At 40.4% G+C, this 23880-nt stretch overlaps 1 protein-coding gene across 2 annotated transcripts in view; it reads right to left on the bottom strand.

Annotated features, from left to right (window-relative positions):
• LOC144652472 (uncharacterized) overlaps positions 1-23880 on the bottom strand; it is a 42888-nt gene that overhangs the window by 1955 nt on the left and 17053 nt on the right. For both annotated transcript variants that reach the window (XM_078512477.1, XM_078512478.1), the window contains 13 exons: positions 22117-22212; positions 17540-17686; positions 13173-16279; positions 10026-11984; positions 8817-8944; positions 8273-8393; positions 6633-6760; positions 6089-6209; positions 4449-4576; positions 3905-4025; positions 2265-2392; positions 1726-1846; positions 75-202 (listed from right to left, as the gene is read on the bottom strand). In XM_078512477.1, coding sequence (XP_078368603.1) covers positions 75-202; positions 1726-1846; positions 2265-2392; positions 3905-4025; positions 4449-4576; positions 6089-6209; positions 6633-6760; positions 8273-8393; positions 8817-8944; positions 10026-11984; positions 13173-16279; positions 17540-17686; positions 22117-22212 — 6433 coding nt within the window. The remainder of the gene's footprint in view (positions 1-74; positions 203-1725; positions 1847-2264; positions 2393-3904; positions 4026-4448; positions 4577-6088; positions 6210-6632; positions 6761-8272; positions 8394-8816; positions 8945-10025; positions 11985-13172; positions 16280-17539; positions 17687-22116; positions 22213-23880) is intronic.

Here is a 23880-nt window from a genome sequence, read left to right on the forward strand (position 1 = left end):
TAAGTTGATTACTCCTTTCAACGGAAACCACGTTTGACCTGGATTTAATTTTCATTATGTCTTCACCAACTTACCTGCAGATACCGCATTTATCACAGTGGAATGGATTATTGTCAACCGATGTAAAATGCCTACAGGTGGGACAGAAATATTCAGACCTTCTGGACTTACATCCACCACAGTTTTGGCTTTGTTCGTCCATCTAAAAAATTTTAAACAAAATATTGTCAGGAGAAATAGTATGTAGTTTAAACAACACGTAACACTACGTTGTGATCAGTCTGTCATTTAACTGATGAAGGAAGAAATCAGAAGATTTTTACGTTAGCCTATTCCAACCAAACTTTACCTTACATTCTTTTCTTCCTTACATTGTAAACCTCACCTTCTAGCTACCGTAAGATTAGGATTTAAATCATCTATGCACCGCCGTCTTTCACCTGGCTGTTAACTTGTAAACACACAACTTTCAAATTATTTGAGTTATTCTCTCTATAATTTGGCTGACGAACCAATGGATTTTTTATTGTTTTATTTAATGTTACTGCGTTATTTCGTAAAAGCTTCCAATATGTTTGCACATGGGACACTACGGCTTTAGTTGATTATATCTGACAGGCACCCACTGGGCTTCCTTAGCAAAACCTGATCTTGATCAGCAAACAAATAACATATAGGGTATATAGAGCGAATGTTAATTGCGTGACGAAAGTAATTCGCATTTGTTTTGGTTTTGCTTTACTACGCATATGGGAGGCGCGGCAGCCTAATGGTTAGTGCACCGGGTTGAGACCTGGCCAGGGCACTGCGTTGTGTTCTTAGACAAAACACTTTACTCTCATGGTGCCTCTCTTCACCCAGGTGTATAAATGGGTACTGCTGCTGGGGATAACCCTGTGATTGACTAACATCCCATGCAGGGGAGAGTAGAAATACTCTTTGCCACTTAATGCTACAGAAACCGGGATAAGTTCCGGCCTGATGAGCCATTTGGCCCGCGGAAAGCGGGCTTTACCTTACTATGCTTAGTGACTGGTTTAAAACTCTCGTGCCACTTTCTCTTCTAATCAGAAGTAAACATCTAGGTAAAACCAAAACCAATCGTTACTCGCTCACATACAAATTCTCTCACATCACACCAGCAAACACGTGTTTGCTTTACGTTTTGATGGGTTCACTCGATTGTCTGTGTTCTTTGCGACTGGTCATCGTGGTTACGTTGGTTTTGGTTTTACGACAATCAATCGAAAATTGCTCTTTAAGGTATAAATACCACATTAACATCTCACCACTTGCTCATGGTAACAGATGGTGGATTGTATATAAGTAGCATTGATGGCCATCGCTTGATCATCATTGCAATCCTCCGACTCATTGTGGCAATGATGATAGGAGTAGAACTTCCCACAGCACGGAAAACGGACTAAATACCCGGGCTGATAATGGCTGCATACAGGTCGTTTTCCGTGTCCACAGAAAAAAGCAATCTGGTCTTTGCGACTCAAAATGTAATGTGATTTTGTTTACCATTCACTTGAGAACTAAGCTTAGTTTGAAATGTGAACGATCCTTTTAAGGAGGTGGATAGTTCACGCTGTTGCCTAAAACTGTTCTTGTATAGTGGAGGGGTCGATCCAAAATTCTCGAAAAAGGCATTGCGACACTTATATCAATAAGCATGGCCATCTGAAGCGGTATTGTAAACGTTAATAGCAAAAATCTAACCTGTAAACAAATGCAACATTCGTCGTGTCCAGAGTCCGGTCTGCACTTGTGTTTACCCTGTAGACCTTTGCCCTGGCAAACGTTACATACGTCACAATGAAACGATCTGTCTCTGTGGATCCTGCAAAAGGCGCAGAATAAGTCAATCTAGGGTAGGCAAAAGGACGACTGTGAAGGATATATGGTGTAGGGCGTAGTTTAGGTAAAGCGAAGTGGATCTTTCTTGGACCAAAATCCAATTAAATATTATCAACGAGTTGAGACAAAGGTCATCGAGGTAGCTACTAGAATCGAGAAACAGCAGTTCTAGTCCTGTTGGCGTTTTTTTTGTTGGATATTTCCCTAGCAGCTCTATGAAATCGACAAACCTAAATTTTTGCAAATTCAGTTTCCTTGTCGATTTGCACACATATTTTGGAAAGAAAGTTCTTATTACTTGTCTCCAAATTTCCTCAAAATCAAGTCTAAGTTGATTACTCCTTTCAACGGAAACCACTTTTGAGCTGGATTTAATTTTCATCACGTCTTCACCAACTTACCTGCAGATACCGCATTTATCACAGTGGAATGGATTATTGTCAACCAATGTAAAATGCCTACAGGTGGGACAGAAATATTCAGACCTTCTGGACTTACATCCACCACAGTTTTGGCTTTGTTCGTCCACCTAAAAATTTTTAAACAAAATATTGTCAGGAGAAATAGTATGTAGTTTAAACAACGCGTAACACTACGTTGTAATCAGTCTGTCATTTAACTGATGAAGGAAGAAATCAGAAGATTTTTACGTTAGCCTATTCCAACCAAACTTTACCTTACATTCTTTTCTTCCTTTCATTGCAAACCTCACCTTCTAGCTACCGTAAGATTAGGATTTAAATCATCTATGCACCGCCGTTTTTAACCTGGCTGTGAACTTGTAAACACACAACTTTCAAATTATTTGAGTTATTCTCTCTATAATTTGGCTGACGAACCAATGGAATTTTTTTGTTTTATTTAATGTTACTGTGTTATTTCGTAAAAGCTTCCAATATGTTTGCACATGGGACACTACGGCTTTAGTTGATTATATCTGACAGGCACCCACTGGGCTTCCTTAGCAAAACCTGATCTTGATCAGCAAACAAATAACATATAGGGTATATAGAGCGAATGTTAATTGCGTGACGAAAGTAATTCGCATTTGTTTTGGTTTTGCTTTACTACGCATATGGGAGGCGCGGCAGCCTAATGGTTAGTGCACCGGGTTGAGACCTGGCCGGGGCACTGCGTTGTGTTCTTAGACAAAACACTTTACTCTCATGGTGCTTCTCTTCACCCAGGTGTATAAATGGGTACTGCTGCTGTGGGTAACCCTGCAATGGACTAACATCTCATGCAGGGGAGAGTAGAAATACTCCTTGCCGCTTAATGCTACAGAAACCGGGATAAGCTCCAGCCTGATGAGCCATTTGGCACGAAGGCAGGCATTATATCTTACTACGCTAAGGGATTGATTTAAAACTCTCGTGCCACTTTCTCTTCTAATCTGAAGTTAACAGCTAGGTAATACCAAAACCAGTCGTTACTAGCTCACATACAATTTTCCTCAAATCACACCAGCAAACATGTGAATGCTTCAAGTTTTGATGAGTTCGCTTGATTGTCTGTGTTCTTTGTGACTGGCCATCGTGGTTACATTGGTTTTACAACACTCAATCGAAAATTGCTCTTTAAGGTATAAATAACACATTAACATCTCACCACTTGCTCATGGTAACAGATGGTGGATTGTATATAGGTAGCATTGATGGCCATCGCTTGATCATCGTTGCAATCCTCCGACTCATTGTGGCAATGATGATAGGAGTAGAACTTCCCACAGCACGGAAAACGGACTAAACACCCGTGCTGATAATGGCTGCATACAGGTCGTGGACTTCCGTGTCCACAAAAAAAGCAATCTGGTCTTTGCGACTCAAAATGTGATTTTGTTTTCCATTCACTTGAGAACTAAGCTTAGTTTGAAATGTGAACGATCATTTTAAGGAGGTGGATAGTTCACGCTGGTGCCTAAAACTGTTCTTGTATAGTGGAGGGGTCGATCCAAGATTCTCGAAAAAGTCATTGCGACACTTATATCAATAAGCATGGCCATCTGAAGCGGTATTGTAAACGTTAATAGCAAAAATCTAACCTGTAAACAAATGCAACATTCGTCGTGTCCATAGTCCGGTCTGCACTTGTGTTTACCCTGTAGACCTTTGCCCTGGCAAACGTTACATACGTCACAATGAAACGATCTGTCTCTGTGGATCCTGCAAAAGGCGCAGAATAAGTCAATCTAGGGTAGGCAAAAGGACGACTGTGAAGGATATATGGTGTAGGGCGTAGTTTAGGTAAAGCGAAGTGGATCTTTATTGGACCAAAATCCAATAAATATTATCAACTACGAGTTGAAACAAAGGTAGTCGAGGTAGCTACTAGAATCGAGAAACAGCAGTTCTAGTCCTGTTGGCGTTTTTTTGTTGGATATTTCCCTAGCAGCTCTATGAAATCGACAAACCTAAATTTTTGCAAATTCAGTTTCGTTGTCGATTTGCACATATATTTTGGAAAGAAACTAACTTATTACTTGCTTCCAAATTTCCTCAAAATTTGGCCTAAGTTGATTACTCCTTTGAACGGAAACCACGTATGAGCTGGATTTAATTTTCATTATGTCTTCACCACCACCTTACCTGCAGATACCGCATTTATTACAGTGGAATGGACTTTTGTCAACCGATGTAAAACGCTTACAGGTGGGACAGATATCTCCAGACTTTCTGGACTTACAACCACCACAGTTTTGGCTTTGTTCGTCCACCTAAAATTTTTTAAACAAAATATTGTCAGCAGAAATGGTATGTAGTTTAAACAACACGTAACACTACGTTGTGATCAGTCTGTCATTTAACTGATGAAGGAAGAATCAGGAGATTTTTACGTTAGTGTATTCCAACCAAACTTTAGCCTACATTCTTTTATGTGAGCTGTGCAAACCCTACCTTCTAGCTACCGTAAGATTAGGATTTAAATCATCTATTCACCTACGTTTTTAACCTGGCTGCTAACTTGTAAACACACAACTTTCAAATTATTTGAGTTATTCTCTCTATAATTTGGCTGACGAACCAATGGATTTTTTATTGTTTTATTTAATGTTACTGTGTTATTTCGTAAAAGCTTCCAATATGTTTGCACATGGGACACTACGGCTTTAGTTGATTATATCTGACAGGCACCCACTGGGCTTCCTTAGCAAAACCTGATCTTGATCAGCAAACAAATAACATATAGGGTATATAGAGCGAATGTTAATTGCGTGACGAAAGTAATTCGCATTTGTTTTGGTTTTGCTTTACTACGCATATGGGAGGCGCGGCAGCCTAATGGTTAGTGCACCGGGTTGAGACCTGGCCGGGGCACTGCGTTGTGTTCTTAGACAAAACACTTTACTCTCATGGTGCCTCTCTTCACCCAGGTGTATCAATGGGTACTGCTGCTGTGGGTAACCCTGCAATGGACTAACATCTCATCCAGGGGAGAGTAGAAATACTCCTTGCCGCTTAATGCTACAGAAACCGGGATAAGCTCCGGCCTGATGAGCCATTTGGCACAAAGGCAGGCATTATATCTTACTACGCTAAGGGATTGATTTAAAACTCTCGTGCCACTTTCTCTTCTAATCTGAAGTTAACAGCTAGGTAATACCAAAACCAGTCGTTACTAGTTCGCATACAATTTTCCTCAAATCACACCAGCAAACATGTGAATGCTTCAAGTTTTGATGAGTTCGCTTGATTGTCTGTGTTCTTTGTGACTGGCCATCGTGGTTACATTGGTTTTACAACACTCAATCGAAAATTGCTCTTTAAGGTATAAATAACACATTAACATCTCACCACTTGCTCATGGTAACAGATGGTGGATTGTATATAGGTAGCGTTGATGGCCATCGCTTGATCATCGTTGCAATCCTCCGACTCATTGTGGCAATGATAATAGGAGTAGAACTTCCCACAGCACGGAAAACGGACTAAACAACCGTGCTGATAATGGCTGCATACAGGTCGTGGACTTCCGTGTCCCCAGAAAAAAGCAATCTGGTCTTTGCGACTCAAAATGTGATTTTGTTTTCCATTCACTTGAGAACTAAGCTTAGTTTGAAATGTGAACGATCATTTTAAGGAGGTGGATAGTTCACGCTGGTGCCTAAAACTGTTCTTGTATAGTGGAGGGGTCGATCCAAGATTCTCGAAAAAGTCATTGCGACACTTATATCAATAAGCATGGCCATCTGAAGCGGTATTGTAAACGTTAATAGCAAAAATCTAACCTGTAAACAAATGCAACATTCGTCGTGTCCAGAGTCCGGTCTGCACTTGTGTTTACTCTGTAGACCTTTGCCCTGGCAAACGTTACATACGTCACAATGAAACGATCTGTCTCTGTGGATCCTGCAAAAGGCGCAGAATAAGTCAATCTAGGGTAGGCAAAAGGACGACTGTGAAGGATATATGGTGTAGGGCGTAGTTTAGGTAAAGCGAAGTGGATCTTTCTTGGACCAAAATCCAATAAATATTATCAACTACGAGTTGAAACAAAGGTAGTCGAGGTAGCTACTAGAATCGAGAAACGGCAGTTCTAGTCCTGTTGGCGTTTTTTTGTTGGATATTTCCCTAGCAGCTCTATGAAATCGACAAACCTAAATTTTTGCAAATTCAGTTTCGTTGTCGATTTGCACATATATTTTGGAAAGAAACTAACTTATTACTTGCTTCCAAATTTCCTCAAAATTTGGACTAAGTTGATTAATCCTTTGAACGGAAACCACGTATGAGCTGGATTTAATTTTCATTATGTCTTCACCACCACCTTACCTGCAGATACCGCATTTATTACAGTGGAATGGACTTTTGTCAACCGATGTAAAACGCTTACAGGTGGGACAGATATCTTCAGACTTTCTGGACTTACAACCACCACAGTTTTGGCTTTGTTCGTCCACCTAAAATTTTTTAAACAAAATATTGTCAGCAGAAATGGTATGTAGTTTAAACAACACGTAACACTACGTTGTGATCAGTCTGTCATTTAACTGATGAAGGAAGAATCAGGAGATTTTTACGTTAGTGTATTCCAAAAAAACTTTAGCTTACATTCTTTTATGTGAGCTGTGCAAACCCTACCTTCTAGCTACCGTAAGATTAGGATTTAAATCATCTATTCACCTGCGTTTTTAACCTGGCTGCTAACTTGTAAACACACAACTTTCAAATTATTTGAGTTATTCTCTCTATAATTTGGCTGACGAACCAATGGATTTTTTATTGTTTTATTTAATGTTACTGTGTTATTTCGTAAAAGCTTCCAATATGTTTGCACATGGGACACTACGGCTTTAGTTGATTATATCTGACAGGCACCCACTGGGCTTCCTTAGCAAAACCTGATCTTGATCAGCAAACAAATAACATATAGGGTATATAGAGCGAATGTTAATTGCGTGACGAAAGTAATTCGCATTTGTTTTGGTTTTGCTTTACTACGCATATGGGAGGCGCGGCAGCCTAATGGTTAGTGCACCGGGTTGAGACCTGGCCGGGGCACTGCGTTGTGTTCTTAGACAAAACACTTTACTCTCATGGTGCCTCTCTTCACCCAGGTGTATAAATGGGTACTGCTGCTGTGGGTAACCCTGCAATCGACTAAGATCCCATCCAGGGGAGAGTAGAAATACTCCTTGCCGCTTAATGCTACAGAAACCGGGATAAGCTCCGGCCTGATGAGCCATTTGGCACAAAGGCAGGCATTATATCTTACTACGCTAAGGGATTGATTTAAAACTCTCGTGCCACTTTCTCTTCTAATCTGAAGTTAACAGCTAGGTAATACCAAAACCAGTCGTTACTAGTTCGCATACAATTTTCCTCAAATCACACCAGCAAACATGTGAATGCTTCAAGTTTTGATGAGTTCGCTTGATTGTCTGTGTTCTTTGTGACTGGCCATCGTGGTTATGTTGGTTTTACAACACTCAATCGAAAATTGCTCTTTAAGGTATAAATAACACATTAACATCTCACCACTTGCTCATGGTAACAGATGGTGGATTGTATATAGGTAGCATTGATGGCCATCGCTTGATCATCGTTGCAATCCTCCGACTCATTGTGGCAATGATAATAGGAGTAGAACTTCCCACAGCACGGAAAACGGACTAAACAACCGTGCTGATAATGGCTGCATACAGGTCGTGGACTTCCGTGTCCCCAGAAAAAAGCAATCTGGTCTTTGCGACTCAAAATGTGATTTTGTTTTCCATTCACTTGAGAACTAAGCTTAGTTTGAAATGTGAACGATCATTTTAAGGAGGTGGATAGTTCACGCTGGTGCCTAAAACTGTTCTTGTATAGTGGAGGGGTCGATCCAAGATTCTCGAAAAAGTCATTGCGACACTTATATCAATAAGCATGGCCATCTGAAGCGGTATTGTAAACGTTAATAGCAAAAATCTAACCTGTAAACAAATGCAACATTCGTCGTGTCCAGAGTCCGGTCTGCACTTGTGTTTACTCTGTAGACCTTTGCCCTGGCAAACGTTACATACGTCACAATGAAACGATCTGTCTCTGTGGATCCTGCAAAAGGCGCAGAATAAGTCAATCTAGGGTAGGCAAAAGGACGACTGTGAAGGATATATGGTGTAGGGCGTAGTTTAGGTAAAGCGAAGTGGATCTTTCTTGGACCAAAATCCAATAAATATTATCAACTTCGAGTTGAAACAAAGGTCATCGAGGTAGCTGGTAGAATCGAGAAACAGCAGTTCTAGTCCTGTTGGCGTTTTTTTGTTGGATATTTCCCTAGCAGCTCTATGAAATCGACAAACCTAAATTTTTGCAAATTCAGTTTCGTTGTCGATTTGCACATATATTTTGGAAAGAAACTAACTTATTACTTGCTTCCAAATTTCCTCAAAATTTGGCCCAAGTTGATTACTCCTTTGAACGGAAACCACGTATGAGCTGGATTTAATTTTCATTATGTCTTCACCACCACCTTACCTGCAGATACCGCATTTATCACAGTGGAATGGACTTTTGTCAACCGACGTAAAACGCTTACAGGTGGGACAGATATCTTCAGACTTTCTGGACTTACAACCACCACAGTTTTGGCTTTGTTCGTCCACCTAAAATTTTTTAAACAAAATATTGTCAGCAGAAATGGTATGTAGTTTAAACAACATGTAACACTACGTTGTGATCAGTCTGTCATTTAACTGACGAAGGAAGAATCAGGAGATTTTTACGTTAGCGTATTCCAACCAAACTTTAGCTCACATTCTTTTATGTGAGCTGTGCAAACCTTACCTTCTAGCTACCGTAAGATTAGGATTTAAATCATCTATTCACCTGCGTTTTTAACCTGGCTGCTAACTTGTAAACACACAACTTTCAAATTATTTGAGTTATTCTCTGTACAATTTGGCTTACGAACCAATGGATTTTTTATTGTTTTATTTAATGTTACTGTGTTATTTCGTAAAAGCTTCCAATATGTTTGCACACGGGACACTACGGCTTTAGTTGATAATATCTGACAGGCACCCACTGGGCCTCCTTAGCAAAACCTGATCTTGATCAGCAAACGAATAACATATGGGATATATTGAGCGAATGTTAATTGCGTGACGAAAGTAATTCCCGGTTGTTTTGGTTTTGCTTTACTACGCTTATGGGAGGCGCGGCAGCCTAATGGTTAGTGCACCGGGTTGAGACCTGGCCAGGGCACTGCGTTGTGTTCTTAGACAAAACACTTTACTCTTATGGTGCTTCTCTTCACCCAGGTGTATAAATGGGTACTGCTGCTGTGGGTAACTCTGCAATGGACTAACATCCCATCCAGGGGAGAGTAGAAATACTCCTTGCCGCTTAATGCTACAGAAACCGGGATAAGTTTCAACCTGATGAGCCATTTGGCTCGCGGAAAGCAGTCTTTACCTTACTACGCTTAGTGACTGGTTTAAAACTCTCCTGCCACTTTCTCTTCTAATCTGAAGTAAACAGCTAGGTAAAACCAAAACCAATTGTTACTCGCTCACATACAATTTCTCTCACATCACACCAGCAAACGTGTTTGCTTCACATTTTGATGGGTTCGCTCGATTGTCTGTGTTCTGTGTGACTGGCCATCGTGGTATGTGGTTTTGGTTTTACGACACTCAATCGAAAACTGCTATTTAAGGTATAAATAACACATTAACATCTCACCACTTGCTCATGGTAACAGATGGTGCATCGTATATGTCTAGCATTGATGGCCATCGCTTGATCATCATTGCAATCCTCCGACTCATTGTGGCAATGATGATAAGGGTAGAACTTCCCACAGCACGGGAAACGTACTAAACACCGGTGCTGATAATGGCTGCATACAGGTCGTGGACTTCCGTGTACAGGTGTAGATATGGATTGTCTCTCGGTGTCCGGGGTTTGTTCATTTTCTTGACTGGATTCTTCTTGATTCCTTGAATCTTCTACCACTTTTGCTAATGCTTGCTCCTGATCTGTATTCCCTTTTGCTTCTTTTTGTGTGTTCACCTTTTCAATTTCTTTTAGCTCTTGCTGGGGTTGCTTTCCGACAGTATCAATTACAGCAATCAGTTTGACAGTTTTGGCCATTATCTGCTGAAGACTTCCAAGGAGAGATGACCTAGAATCTTCCATTGAAGACTGCTGACATGCACTCACTGTAGGGGATCGTACTGTTCCATTAGCACTGATGCTGTTGTGGTACTCATTCCTCATCGAATCCATCTCATTGTAAACACTGCCAAACAATGCTTTAATATAATCTTCAAGATGAGTTGAATGTGGACATCCTACACACCCTTGATCAATGTAGCAGTTACTTTGCATTACAGGGGTCTCATCAGCTACCGGAGGTGGGAAATGAGGAAGTGGAGGTTTCTGGTGGATGCCAAGTGACTTTACGTCACCTCGGGTTAAAGCTCTGGCTGCAAATGCTTCCTCCCCAACTAATCCTATACCACTTCCGTTTGAGGCATAGTCTTTTATCGCTTCGATTTGGGGGCTTGATCTGTCCATTTCCACGAATGGTGCTGTGTGAGTTCTTGGCCTATGAACCTCGTGCAGATTGCCTCGTTGTTGATGCTGAGTTTGATTGTAAGTGGAGGAAGGTTTATCTGACTGACACAGATTAAGAAATGTGGCTACCTCTACTTCAACTTTGGGTAATACATTCTCCGCAGTGGATTCAGGGATATTCCGTTTATCGTCTTCCAGCGGCATATGATCACTTGCTCCAGGGAGACGAGCCCTTTCAACTTTGTGCGTGTCATCATAACATGCGTCTTCTACGAAGTCTTGTTTTCCAGAAGTTTTCTCACAAGCTCGGCTATTTTCATTTTCCAGAATTTTTGTTTTGTGCGATATTTCATCTATCGTTGGATCGTTTACCTTGGAAATGAAAGTGCTTCTTGATTTTCTCTCGTTTTCAAAAAACTGCCTACCTAATGCGTTTTCATCACTTGCTGCTTTCGATTTTCCGTCATGTGACCACAGTTCAGATAAACTTTGCGTTTGTAATTCAGTTTTAGCATCAAACGGCGATTGCTCAAAACTACTGAAGGTGATGTCAATGCGTGTTGGACTGTTGCCGGACTTAACGGACTTGGCCATATGACGTGTTCCTGCTTTCTTTACCTCAGTTGCAACGTCGCTACCTTTCTGTGTCACTTCTTCATGTTTCATGAAATTCGACTTACTGGATGTTTCTTGTTTCTCCAAAGTTCCTTGCAACTCAGCAATGAAAGAACGTCTTGATGTTCGGTCTTTTTCAGACAGACTCCTCTCCAGCTCACCATCATCATCTTCTTCCCTGGCCATGGGCTTTTCTTCACGTGTCCATGGCTCTTCTTCACCAGCAGCTGAGACCGGAGCCTCCAAGGTTAAATAGTGACTTGTCATCACTTCAGACTTCAAGGTCATTGGCTTAAAACTACTGGAAATGACTTCATGTTGTAATTGACTTTGAGAGGAGCTGGGCCAGCAACTTGTTTCGACTCTGTCTGGGACTACGGTAGTAACATCATCACCTCCTTGTGTCCCATCTCCATAGAGCTGATGTGATACACACATGTCGCTGATGACCGTTAGAGCTTCTAGGGCACTAGTGTTTAGGCAGATCCTCAGATTTTCTTTCTCTTCCTAGCAATTACAAAATGAAACGATCAAATCAGGTTAACTTTGCAGTTCTCATCAGCAAAAGACCATAACAAAGATAGCGCATAAGGAGCCGGTGAAAACCAGTGAAAATGCCTCAATATGCAAATGAATCAACAGTGGCAATACTACCCCTTTTAAGTTAGGTTCATCATTAAAATTATGAGTAAGTTAAAGAGTACCTAACCTCCTCGTGCCTCGTGGCACATAGGGCCTTAAGTTAAAGAGTAATAAATAAAGTTAATATAGTTCAACCAGTTTATGTATGATTTTGTGTCTATGGAAATGGCGGTGACAAATATTCAAAATAAAATAAGTATTTCACTGAGGCGAGGCAACTGAAGTAGTTACAAAGAAATTCCACTTAAATCCTGGGCTTAAGAGGGATTCGATTCGAAGATGTGAACCTGTGTACATGAATTTGGGCGTCTATGCCCAGCACCACACACATACAACTTAAAATATTTATAACCTGGAATCCACTGAAAAAGATCTTCCCAGTTGTGAAGCCTCTGAACATTTACATTGGGTATGAACACCGTATTTATTCGATTTAGCGCCCTGGGTGCTTATTAAATTTTTGGACCTTGAGAGTGGGCACTTATTCGAGGTGGGTGCTTATTCGAGGCTGGGCGCCTAAATTTTTTCGCCATTTCTCGCAAGTAGTAAGTTTATTTTACAACAAAACAATGAACGATAATAAAACGTGTAGATCTACCAAAGCAGAATTTTAACTGTTCATTGAAAGTTTCTGTAAATTACTACGGAAACACGGTCTCCAGGGGAAGTCTCTTAGTAGTACTTCAATTTCAATAATAAACAAAGTACTCCTCTTGTGCACTTCAGTATTTTTTGAGGGAAATGGGGAGTGGGCGCTTATTCGAGGCTGGGCGCTTATTAACTTTTCTAACCTACAGGGTGGGCGCTTATTAGAGGTGGGCGCTTATTCGAGGTTGGGTGCTTAATCGAAAAAATACGGTATGTCTTGCAAAGTGACATGACCCACTTGCGAGTATACATAAAACAAGAATGTCTGTATATCTGTCAGTAGACTTTCCAGGAATGAAAATCTAGACTACTCTACCATCTTTGCAGGACATTTAAGAAATTTAACATTACAAGATAGACGGTCATCTAATGGGCTCCAATAACAACTTTTCTTCAAGTACTTACAGTTTCGTCACTAGAAATTTGAACACATCTCTTGTCCCGTCCATCAAAGATGATCCCTTGTCGCCCACAGTGCACGTTTGAGAAGTCTAGTGGTTCATTGGATTCGCCATCGTCATTCAGGAATTTCACATGATATGCTTTTGCCCAGTGATCAATGTCTGGCCAAGAGAACCTGTCAGCTTCACTACTAATTCCAACCAGGTCTTCACAGGATGTCTGCTGGGGCATTGTCCAACCTGTTCGGCCATGCCTTGCTGCTTGTACGAGCTGGACTGTCTGTTTGATGCAGTTATCCACACGCCACAACGTCACTCGAGCTTTAACTGGATGGAAAACCGTCATGGAAAGGCACTGACCTTCAACCGAGAGAGTTGAAATTTTTCCAGAATTATACTGCTGAAGAAGGGATAGAACACTTTTGCTGAATATGAAAGAGCTTGTGTGCTCATCTTCAAAGGTCAGGCACGTGATCTTCTGACACATGGCCGTAGAAATCTCAGAAACATCTCCTCCATGAGAAACTTCAGCGTTGGGTTCTTGTGATACACAAAGTGACAAACGCTCAATGGGTTTACTAGTTGAAGAGATGTCGTAGAAGTCACAGGTGGACTTCGAAGATAGATCAACAACTACCTGAGTTGCACTGCCTTCAATACCAGTTTCAAAACACTTCAGTTGAAAGCACTCTTGGACTGAAAGTGATATTTTTCTTTCCAGTGCCTGCAGATCATCCGTATCCAGAAGAATGGATGAATTGTAAGTAACCAAAAAGTTGTCGGTTGGTACATTCTTCTTGCAGGCTAAACTTCTGAACAACTGGTTTTTAGGAACAGGGCATTCTGAGTCGTCTTCCTTAATACCAATTGTGGATGATACAAGGACGTCTTGCACAGCCGTTTTCCCATTGCAAGTGATTGATATTCTTGATGCATAAATCTGAACTCCACCATTGAGGAATAGCAGTAAACTCTCGTCAGTCTGAGAAAGTTTAGAATACAAATCGTATGCGGTGAAAGTGGTATCGATCATTTTCAGCTCAATGGATAACAGAATTAGGAAAATTAACACGAGCTTCAAATTAAGCTGATAATCAGATGCCATCATTGCTGTGTCTTCACTGGTTCGTTTGGATCTACCATTAGTGATTAGCTCCGTCGTGATTTCACTAAGTTCTTCCAGACAGTTAATCAACTCATGGTTATTGTCCAGTGTTTTTTCGTTTCCAAGTCGGCCTTTCTTGGTGATTACGCTATATAGGCGTGCAAGACATGGGTTAGGAGGACCTTGGACCATATGATATGTTTCACAATATTTCCCAGCTTGTTGGAAAAAGGCAGTTGCTTCTTTTGTCATACCTTGACGGAAGAACATCTGTCCACTCTGTAAAAAATCGCGTGTATATTTCAAGGAAATGATCTCCATGGCTTCTGAGCACTGACCCCTCCTGCTCTTTGATAAAAGTGGCTGTTTCCCTTTGGTTTTCCTTCTCTCTGAAGGACAACTGTTATGCTGGAAAAATAGTCGCGATAACAAAACGGCAAATGCGAGCCCATGCTCAGCAACCAGATCTTCAACCAGACCTTCAGTTTTATCTACACGCACCCTCCTTCCTTGGGTAGGTTTGGCATTCTTTGTAATTTCCACATACTTTCTGGACAACTGACTGGCAAATGACACTTGGTATAAGACCTCTATGTGTTCCATGGCTCTCTGGAAATAGAAGTACGATTCATCTTGACGTTTCAACCTCAAAGCCACATCACCAAGAGACATGTAGCACTTGAGAAGAAGAGGATGCCCTACGGAAAACATGTTTTCCAAGATGGCAATGGAACACTTGAATTTCTCAACCGAACTCAAAACCTTTCCAATGAGACTTAGAATTGTTCCTTGCTTGTACAGCAGCGAAGCAACATTGAAATGATCAGCTCCAAAACTCTTCATGAGATTGTTTACAGATTTGTCCAGTAAGGTGCAGGCAAGTTTGACTTCACCCCTGCTGACAAGCACGTCTATCATCTTTTCTAATGCCTCAGTTCTTACATTGACATGGAGCTCTCCAAACAGTAGAGCCAATTCCGTACCACGTACCGTTTTAAAAATCTCAGAACTAAATGCTTTCTCAGCTTGTTTTGATTTTCCAGCGAGAAGAAGCACCTCACAGAGATGCAGTGATACAAAATTCAGAAGAAAATCGGAGTCCTCTCTGTTCATCTCCATGCAGTACGAAATCAGCCATTTCAATGCTTCCTCTGCTTTCCCAAAGTTGGTAAGGGTAGTATGCAACACGGCTTGGTTGTTCAGCACTGTAAACACAAGTTCAAGGGGCAGTGTGTTGGTTTCCTTAGCTTTACAGCTTTTTACTACTTGCTCTTGTTTTTCAAGTGCTTCGCCAAAATTCCGTGACATCAGCAATAGCCGGCTGATGTTACTCTGTACTGCAATAAGCATGACCTCCAGTGACGAATTTTGAGGCTGTTGAAACTTTTCAGATTTTAATTCTTTCAACGAAGTCTCAAAATAAAACTCTGCCTGGTTTAAGTCACCCTTTATTAATGATATACACCCTGCGTTGTTATAAGCAGCTCCCAGGTCCTGTAAATGACCAGTGATATCTGTCTTACGATGCAAAGAGATCAACATGGAAAATGTTTCCCTACCAATTTCGTACTCAGAGATTGTCACGGCAAAAGCTCCAACAACGTTTAGCAAGCCAATGTATAACTGTGCCCCACCTTTACTTGAATCTAAAAGTAATGTCCCATGTTTAACTAAGCAACTAACATGGTCCTTGAGAAAGATCTCTTTTCCACGATCTAGTACTTGCAGGCCATAGCCAGTTGAAAACTTAAACATTCGCGCATCAGCCACTGACATTTTTGTGAAAACATTTCGCAGGCTCTTCCGAGCTTCGTCAATGCGGTCACTTAGGTAATGGTTAATACCTCTATCAAGCTCTTGGATCATGATAGCTTGAACTATCTTAGATTCTACTTCGATACAACAAATTTCGATCTCTATTTGATGTATTATCTCTTCCCCATAATTTTCGTGTGCAGGTGAATCCAAGTCCCTACGAATTCTCTGCATTACCACAGTTTTATTCGCTGCAAAAAGAGTAGAAATAAAAGAAATATATGTACAGTTCAGTTCATCTACCTATGTTAAGAGTAAAGAAGTTATTGATCGCCTGAAGACATCAGAATGTGGATTTGAAAAGCACTTAACCATTAATGATACAAGAATATCGAATACCCCATCAGCAGTAGAAGCGAGCATGTTGCAGTATGTTTTTTTTATTAACAATTTTGTGTCTTATGTACTAGTTCTTTTACGCTAGTTGCAGTCTTAGGCCCGTGCCAAACGTCGAACTTCACAGGAGTCGAATGGATGAGCAAAACCTATTGTTTTTGGTCATTTGCATTAGGTTCGACTCATTTGAAGTTATTTAGTTAGTTAGCTAGTTCCGAAAATTGTAGCTGCAACTGAGTTTATTCAAGAATATTAGTTCTAGTAACAGTCGACCTTTTAATCGTCTTGGTAGCTTAGGCGATAGAATGCTCGCCCAGTATTTGGGAGGCCGTCGATTCGATTCCCGTTGGAGACTGCGTCTCCCACGCGTCATGACATGGTGAACATTTATACATCTTTCTCATTCACAATACAGTCAACATCGTTAGTAAGGACAACAAAGGGACAGAGTGAAGTAGTGTCCATATTTTTTGAATGTGTTCGTAATATAAACACCAAGTGGCACCAAGTGAACTATAGGTATCGGTTCTACCTACCTACCTACCAACCTACTCACCCACCTACCTACCTACCTACCTACCTACTCACCCACCTACCTACCTGCTACCTACCAACCTTAGTTAGTTAGTTTCAAAAATTGTAGCTGCAACTGAGTTTATTCAAGAATATTAGTTTTAGTAACAGTCAACCTTTAAATCGTCTTGGTAGCTTAGTCGATAGAATGCTCGCCCAGTATTTGGGAGGTCGTCGATTCGATTCCCTTTGGAGACTGCGTCTCCCACATGTCATGACATGGTGAACATTACATCTTTCTCATTCACAATACAGTCAGCATCGTTAGTAAGGACAACAAAGGGACAGAGTGAAGTAGTGTCCATATTTTAGGAATGTGTTCGTAATATAAACACCAAGTGGCACCAAGTGAACTATAGATATCGGTTCTATACTGGTTTCTGTCCCATTTATGGAGTTGTCCGTAAGGAGAAATATGACTGCCAATGGGATTTTACCATGACAGATCTATCTATCTATCGATCTATCTACTTACCTGCCAACCTTCGTGTACTTTACTGTCATAGTTTGAGTTATTTTGAAGTTCATGTCTTGCGACTCACCCGCTTTGGAAGGATATCGTGTTATACCAACTTGCTTCTTGAGATAATGTAGTCGTCTACGCAGCACCCCAACAACAGAAGCCTTTACTGTTGACCACCTGCTGGGGCTGTTACATTTGGATCCTACAGTCGCTTCCTCTACTAAGCCTGCAAAACACATTTCATAAACCTGATGAAAGGCTAAGATCGAAATGTAGTTGATTAATTTTATCTGACTCTTTTGCAAAAGATTTTCAATTTATTATTCTGTTAAATTCTAATTTTGTTTCCTTTCCCGCCTTAAGGGCCCACTGACGTATATTGTTTAACCCGCTGCTGGGACATTCTCGGTTATGATGTTTCAGCATCTTTTGCGTTTATAGATAATAGAATCTTTACTCAGTCCAGAAAGCAAATGTGGCGTCATTGTGCCACGCCCGTGATCACGTGATCAATAAAAAATTCTATTATTTATGTTTTGCATGTTATCAGAAAATCATTCACAGTGATCTTAGCACCTTAGAAACGCACGAAAACACCGTCTGTGGGCCCCTAACAAGTGCACACATTACTTAGGGCCTGTTTATATGGAGGAGAGTTGTCCCTGGTAGGAGGGTTACCCTCCATACCGAGCCACCCCCGATGAGAGAGCTTTTCATATGTTTCTTTATAAATAGCTGCGAAATGTTTACATAAGAAATTGCAAAGTTGGCTCGGGGGGTAGGGTGGCCCTGGGTGTAGGGTGACCCTGGGGAACGAGTAACTTTCTCTCCATATAAACAGTTTGGTTATTTTTGCCTCGCCTACCAGGGACAAGTTGACACATACGGAGCATGTGCAAACGCTACAATCGGCAAAAACAAAATTGCAGATAAATTGGAATCTACGTTGGCGGTAAATTAGTCCAAAAAATGGACTTGGTCAATGATTCAGTGTTCCTGATTTTAGAAAAAGCAGCCAAAATAGATGTTTTAAAACTCCTCTCGCCAGTATTTTGAATCGAGAGGGCCAAGTTTTGGCTCAATCAACAGGGACAACTTTCTCATATAACACTCGGCAAAAGATGACTCGGGGGAGAGGGTAACCCTCCTACCAGGGACAACTCTCTTCCATAGAAACAGGCCCTTAAAATTCAACTTTCGGAATTGTTTAATGAGGGGCCTTAGGCCAGTTCTCGATTTTCTTGAGCTTATTGCTGTTGTTTTGTTTCATTTTGTTTTGTTAACATTAACCAAAGCGCTGGGAAGGAAGGGCGAGGAGCAGAATGCGGGAGAGCCCGAGAGTAGGGTAAAAGGCTCCAGGAGTAGTCTGGGAGGAAAGGGAAGGGAAGTAGCTACTTTTCTGAAGGTCTTTGCTGAAAAAAAAATGCATTACAGTAAATTCGATACATTTATTTCGACAAAATAACATCCAACTTAAATGTGCATTGAAAATGTTCCTGGATTAGTGACTGAATGTGATTATTCCAGCGATCTTGCAGACATGCATGGATGCGATCATACTTGCATGTTTACATGATACTTGTGCACCAGACAGTCAAAGACAACCATCCCAATCGTAGATGGGTCTGAAAAGCTGTGTTCGACTGAACCTCCTTTCTCATTGTTTTGTCTGCGCAAGTGAGGAAAACTCATTTGTAGATTTTTAACCAAAAACAGGCACAAATCGATTTCAAACTTTAGAATACGTACTCCCGTAATCAATCTAAAATCTGTAACAGAATATTGGTGCAGTTTATATATTTAGCATCACTGTAATAAAAAGTACCAAGATGCACAGAGTGGTCCCAATCACGAACCACAAGCCTTTTTTTACATGAGCCTCTGGCTCGGATAGAGAGGGCAGCCTCATCCCACGCCATGACATTAATAAATTGATTGATTGATTGATTAGAACTTGAACGGAATTTTTTACAAGGTCGATAAAGCTACACAGTTTTTAACAATATTTTGACAATATTGTGATCTTATTATTACTGTAAATCAGTTTGGCAAGACCCAATGTTTTTACAATGTTAATTTTACCAATAAGTGTGAGATTTCGTCTTTTCCAGGTTTAAAGGGTTTGCTCCAATATTCGTATTTTGTCTGTAAAATTGAGCTTAACCCTTTGACTCCTGCACCGGCCTAAACCGGCCACAAAGGATCGGGACATTTGTCCCGCTTGTGACGTCATCATCTTTCACCCAGAAAGGCGACATCTATGCTTGAATTGTGAAGCACAACGATATACCTAAACCAGCGCGATAAGATTAATGGAACTTGAAATATGCACCAAAACGCTTTTAATTTTTAGCGAAAAACTCAGAGGAAAATTGCCTATTTCCACCCTTTGCTTGTCCATGGTAAGTAGTTCTTGCCTCCTTTACGCTTTCGCGGAAATTCTTCTACTTAAAAGAAGCCTGCTAGAAGGCCAAACACTGCAGCAAAAAGAAAGGAAGAAGAAGAAAAGGAAAAGCGAAAAAAAATTAACAAAAAACGACAAGCCTAAAGTGGTAGGATGGTTTATCGTCCAAACTTTGATTTGTGCGCATGCACGAGCTAAAAAGTTGTTAAACGTGATTCTGGTGAGAAATAAGCATGCATTTTTGTGTTTTGAGGGCCGATTTCAGTGATTTGGAGCTATTTTAGCTTACAATAGACCTTAAAAGGTCAAAAACACCTAAAAAATGCGGTTTTTTTGACCAACACGGACAATCTTTTCACCAACACGGACAATCTATCCAATCCAAGCTAGAAACCATCAAAAAAAGCACGAAAGAGGGATTTTTGGTTTTTAAGTTAATAGCTTTCTCGGAATCATACAAAAAATGTACGCCGTACATTTTTCCATGACCCTAGCCAAATTTCTTCATGACCCTAGCCACATTGCTTCAGTTTTATGATTATTGATTTCCAAACCGCTTATATCTTTGAACCCACTTAAGAGCTTGAGTAACTGGGAGACGAAGTCAAGATCACGTACAAAGACTGTTGTGTCATCTGCATAGTGTGATTTTTAATTCTTTGTGGCCCACCTGAATACCTCTAATTGTGGTATCTTTTTGTAAAGCACCGGCGAGGAGCTCGATTCCACGAATGAAAAGTAGACCTGACAGAGGGCAACCTTGTCGCACACTTTTTTCTAGCAGAAAGAACTCGGATGCATAATAATAATAATATAATGTTTAATGGACACTCATTGCAGTAATAACTGTCCGTTATGTACATGTAGCACGCAACTTGAGGCTTCATTTTAGATGATGTCAAACCACTTTTGCATGTCAGGGCCAAAGCTAAGCAGTCGAAGAAGCGAATGATGCGAAGTAGGAAAGGAAAAAGGATGCGAGATAGATCAAAACAAAGGCGAAGAAGTGTTGTAAACGAAAGTTGACGCGGATTAGGATACGATTAAAGTTGTGTTTCAAATAGCCTGAGAGTGTATACAGTCCTCAACAGATAGTAATCTTGTTCCCCGATCTCGCGGGTAGAAGAGCCGGAAGGCTAGATCTGGTCAAGCAAGAAAATTCAATTTTTTTGATTGGCTGTTTCAAAACATGGCTGTCACAGCTTTAAAATTTGAACATGCGCTGCACCCTCAAGGAAATTCAATGTCTGTATTTTATGCAAATTAGAGCTCGTGCACGCAATCATAATATATTCATTTCTGGGAAGTTTCGTTGTTAACAGTCCGCCTCACAAGTCAAGAAGATTTCGTTTTAGTTCTTAGTACCATAATAAAGCTATTTCTAATGAACAACGTTGCTTAGCAACAGAGAATCCGCCATATGAATATTTACGTTCGATTACGTGACCCGATCAAATTTGCATAAAATCTAGACATGTCTGGCCATTGTATGTAACCGCCGAATGAACAATGAACAATGTTTTAAAATCAAATAAATTTTTAACCCGAACTTAAGCTTTCATGATTGCCTTCTGCTTTATTCTTTAGTAAAATACCCTGCTAGATTAAATATTCCAGGAAAGACCAGAATGGTAAAGCATTCGTTATTCATTTGGTTGAGCATTGGTTATTCATTTGATTGCCATTTTCTTAGAATTGTCTCGGGCATGCGCAATTGACTTGCCTGCCACATTCCTGACAGGCAATCATGTGGTACAAATCGGATTTGACCAGATCTCGCCTTCCGGCTCGTCTACCCGTGAGATCTGGGAACGAGATTACATAGATAGCCCAAAAACCTTGACTGTAAACGGATTAGGACAGCGTTCTCCTTCGTCGAACACAACAATTTATAAATCCTTGCATGGTTTTCATTGTGTTTCACGCACTTTTATTTTCCACACTCACTTAATTAGAGTTCACATATAAGCCTGTGTTCGATTTTGGTTTGCATGTAAATGTGAAATCAGACTGTTTGCCAATCAGAGTGTATTTATAGATACCGGTAACATGATTTGATAGTGATTACTGCAAAATCCAATGTAAACTTTACTGAAAGTTTCTTACACTCTTTCAAGGTTGAAAGTCCTTTCATTCCCCCTGGACTTGGTTTGCAATTTCTCGACAAGAAGTTCGTTTCCACAAATAAACTTGTTCAAGGCTATGACACTGGAACATACAGTTATTGTTAAAAATTCTTATTTATTACTAACCTCGAAGGTCTGTCGTCACAAACTTTACTGGTTTAGCATACTGAGAACTTGAAATTGGTAAGTCTCTCTTTGTTGAAACAGTAGAGCTGCCCTCTTCTGCAATTACGAGGAAAGCAGTCATGTTTAATTGTGCCGCATACAAAGCTGTAAGTAACTAGGCATGTAATTATATATAAAAGCTGTTTTCAGTGAAAATTCTTTCTTCCATTTTTCCCACAATTTAGCTCCCTACATGTTCGTTTTTTAAGTGGGCAGAGCTGAGTGTTTGGTATTATGGTGGTGTCCATATTATTGAGGTAGACATATATTATAAAGGTAGACATGACATGAATACTGGTTTCTCTTAAGGACCAAGCTACTGTCGATTGCATCTACCTGTGAACGCACGCGCTGAAAACATGTTTTCAAATGACGTCAAACGTCAGCGTTTCAGGTGTAAAACTGTGAAGTTTAGCCGACCGAAACGCGAACTTTTGCACTCAAAATACTCACCATAAACACCGAGTACGGGCGAAACTTTACACTAGAAATGATTCAAGTGAACCTATGTATGCATATCAACACAGATCAGCATCAGTTTCTCAGAAGAAGTTTCTATATCTCATCTTTCCGCCATTTCGAAACCGGAATGTGTTGAATCATTCAGCGAGAAAGTTGCCGTTACGAACTGCTAAACTTCAAAGTTTGACACCTGAAACGCTGACGTTTGACATCATTTGAAAACATGTTTTTGGCGCGTGCGTTCACAGGTAGATGCAATCGACAGTAAGTGAACTGTTTGAAGTTAATATGAAGAAGTGTCCATTACCAAAGGTAAAATTGAACCAAAGTATATAATATGCACCCCACCCACCCCACCCTTCCCTGAGGTATAGGTTCACACAAGGACTTTTAACTTCTTCCACATTCACTTGAGAGTTCAGGTGAGAGCTGCGGTGGAGTAATTTGATAGCTGAACGTGACCTTGCTGTGTCGGCATGGTATAAAAGAGAATTATTTTTCTAAATTATCCTAAAACCGTCCAGTTAAATGAGTTAAACCGGGTTTTTAAACATATCAAAAAGTTAATTTGATAGCTTTTGATCAAGTTATCTATTTTGTATGACATTTATCACCACTTCATTTTCATGATAGCTCATGCGAAGCGTTGTCTGGCGTACATTTCTTCGAAATTTGGAGCAGCTAGCCGGCAGGGAAAAAATGGCAATGTGACTCATATTTCATTACTTTACCCTCGGCCTGTATTTTACCCCTGGTCTGCAGTCTGCATTTTACACTGACCGGATTGAAAAACAATAATTCACATAAAACATAACTCATTTCTGGAATTCACATTCCTGTAGTTTCTTTTATTTCACAACATTTTTAAAAGATAATTCTATACAAAATACACATGGTCGCACTACTTAACGTATCGTTATTACTAGTAATATATTCATTTCTGGGACGTTTCGTTGTTAACAGTCCGCCTCACTTTTTAGTTCTTAGTACCATAATAAAGCTATTTCTAATGAACAACGTTGCTTAGCAACAGAGAATCCGCCATATGAATATTTACGTTCGATTACGTGACCCGATCAAATTTGCATAAAATCTAGACATGTCTGGCCATTGTATGTAACCGCCGAATGAACAATGAACAATGTTTTAAAATCAAATAAATTTTTAACCCGAACTTAAGCTTTCATGATTGCCTTCTGCTTTATTCTTTAGTAAAATACCCTGCTAGATTAAATATTCCAGGAAAGACCAGAATGGTAAAGC

The sequence above is a fragment of the Oculina patagonica genome, chromosome 4, assembly GCF_052425735.1.
Source record: "Oculina patagonica isolate OP01 chromosome 4, crgOcupat, whole genome shotgun sequence".
Classification (NCBI taxonomy): domain Eukaryota; kingdom Metazoa; phylum Cnidaria; class Anthozoa; order Scleractinia; family Oculinidae; genus Oculina; species Oculina patagonica.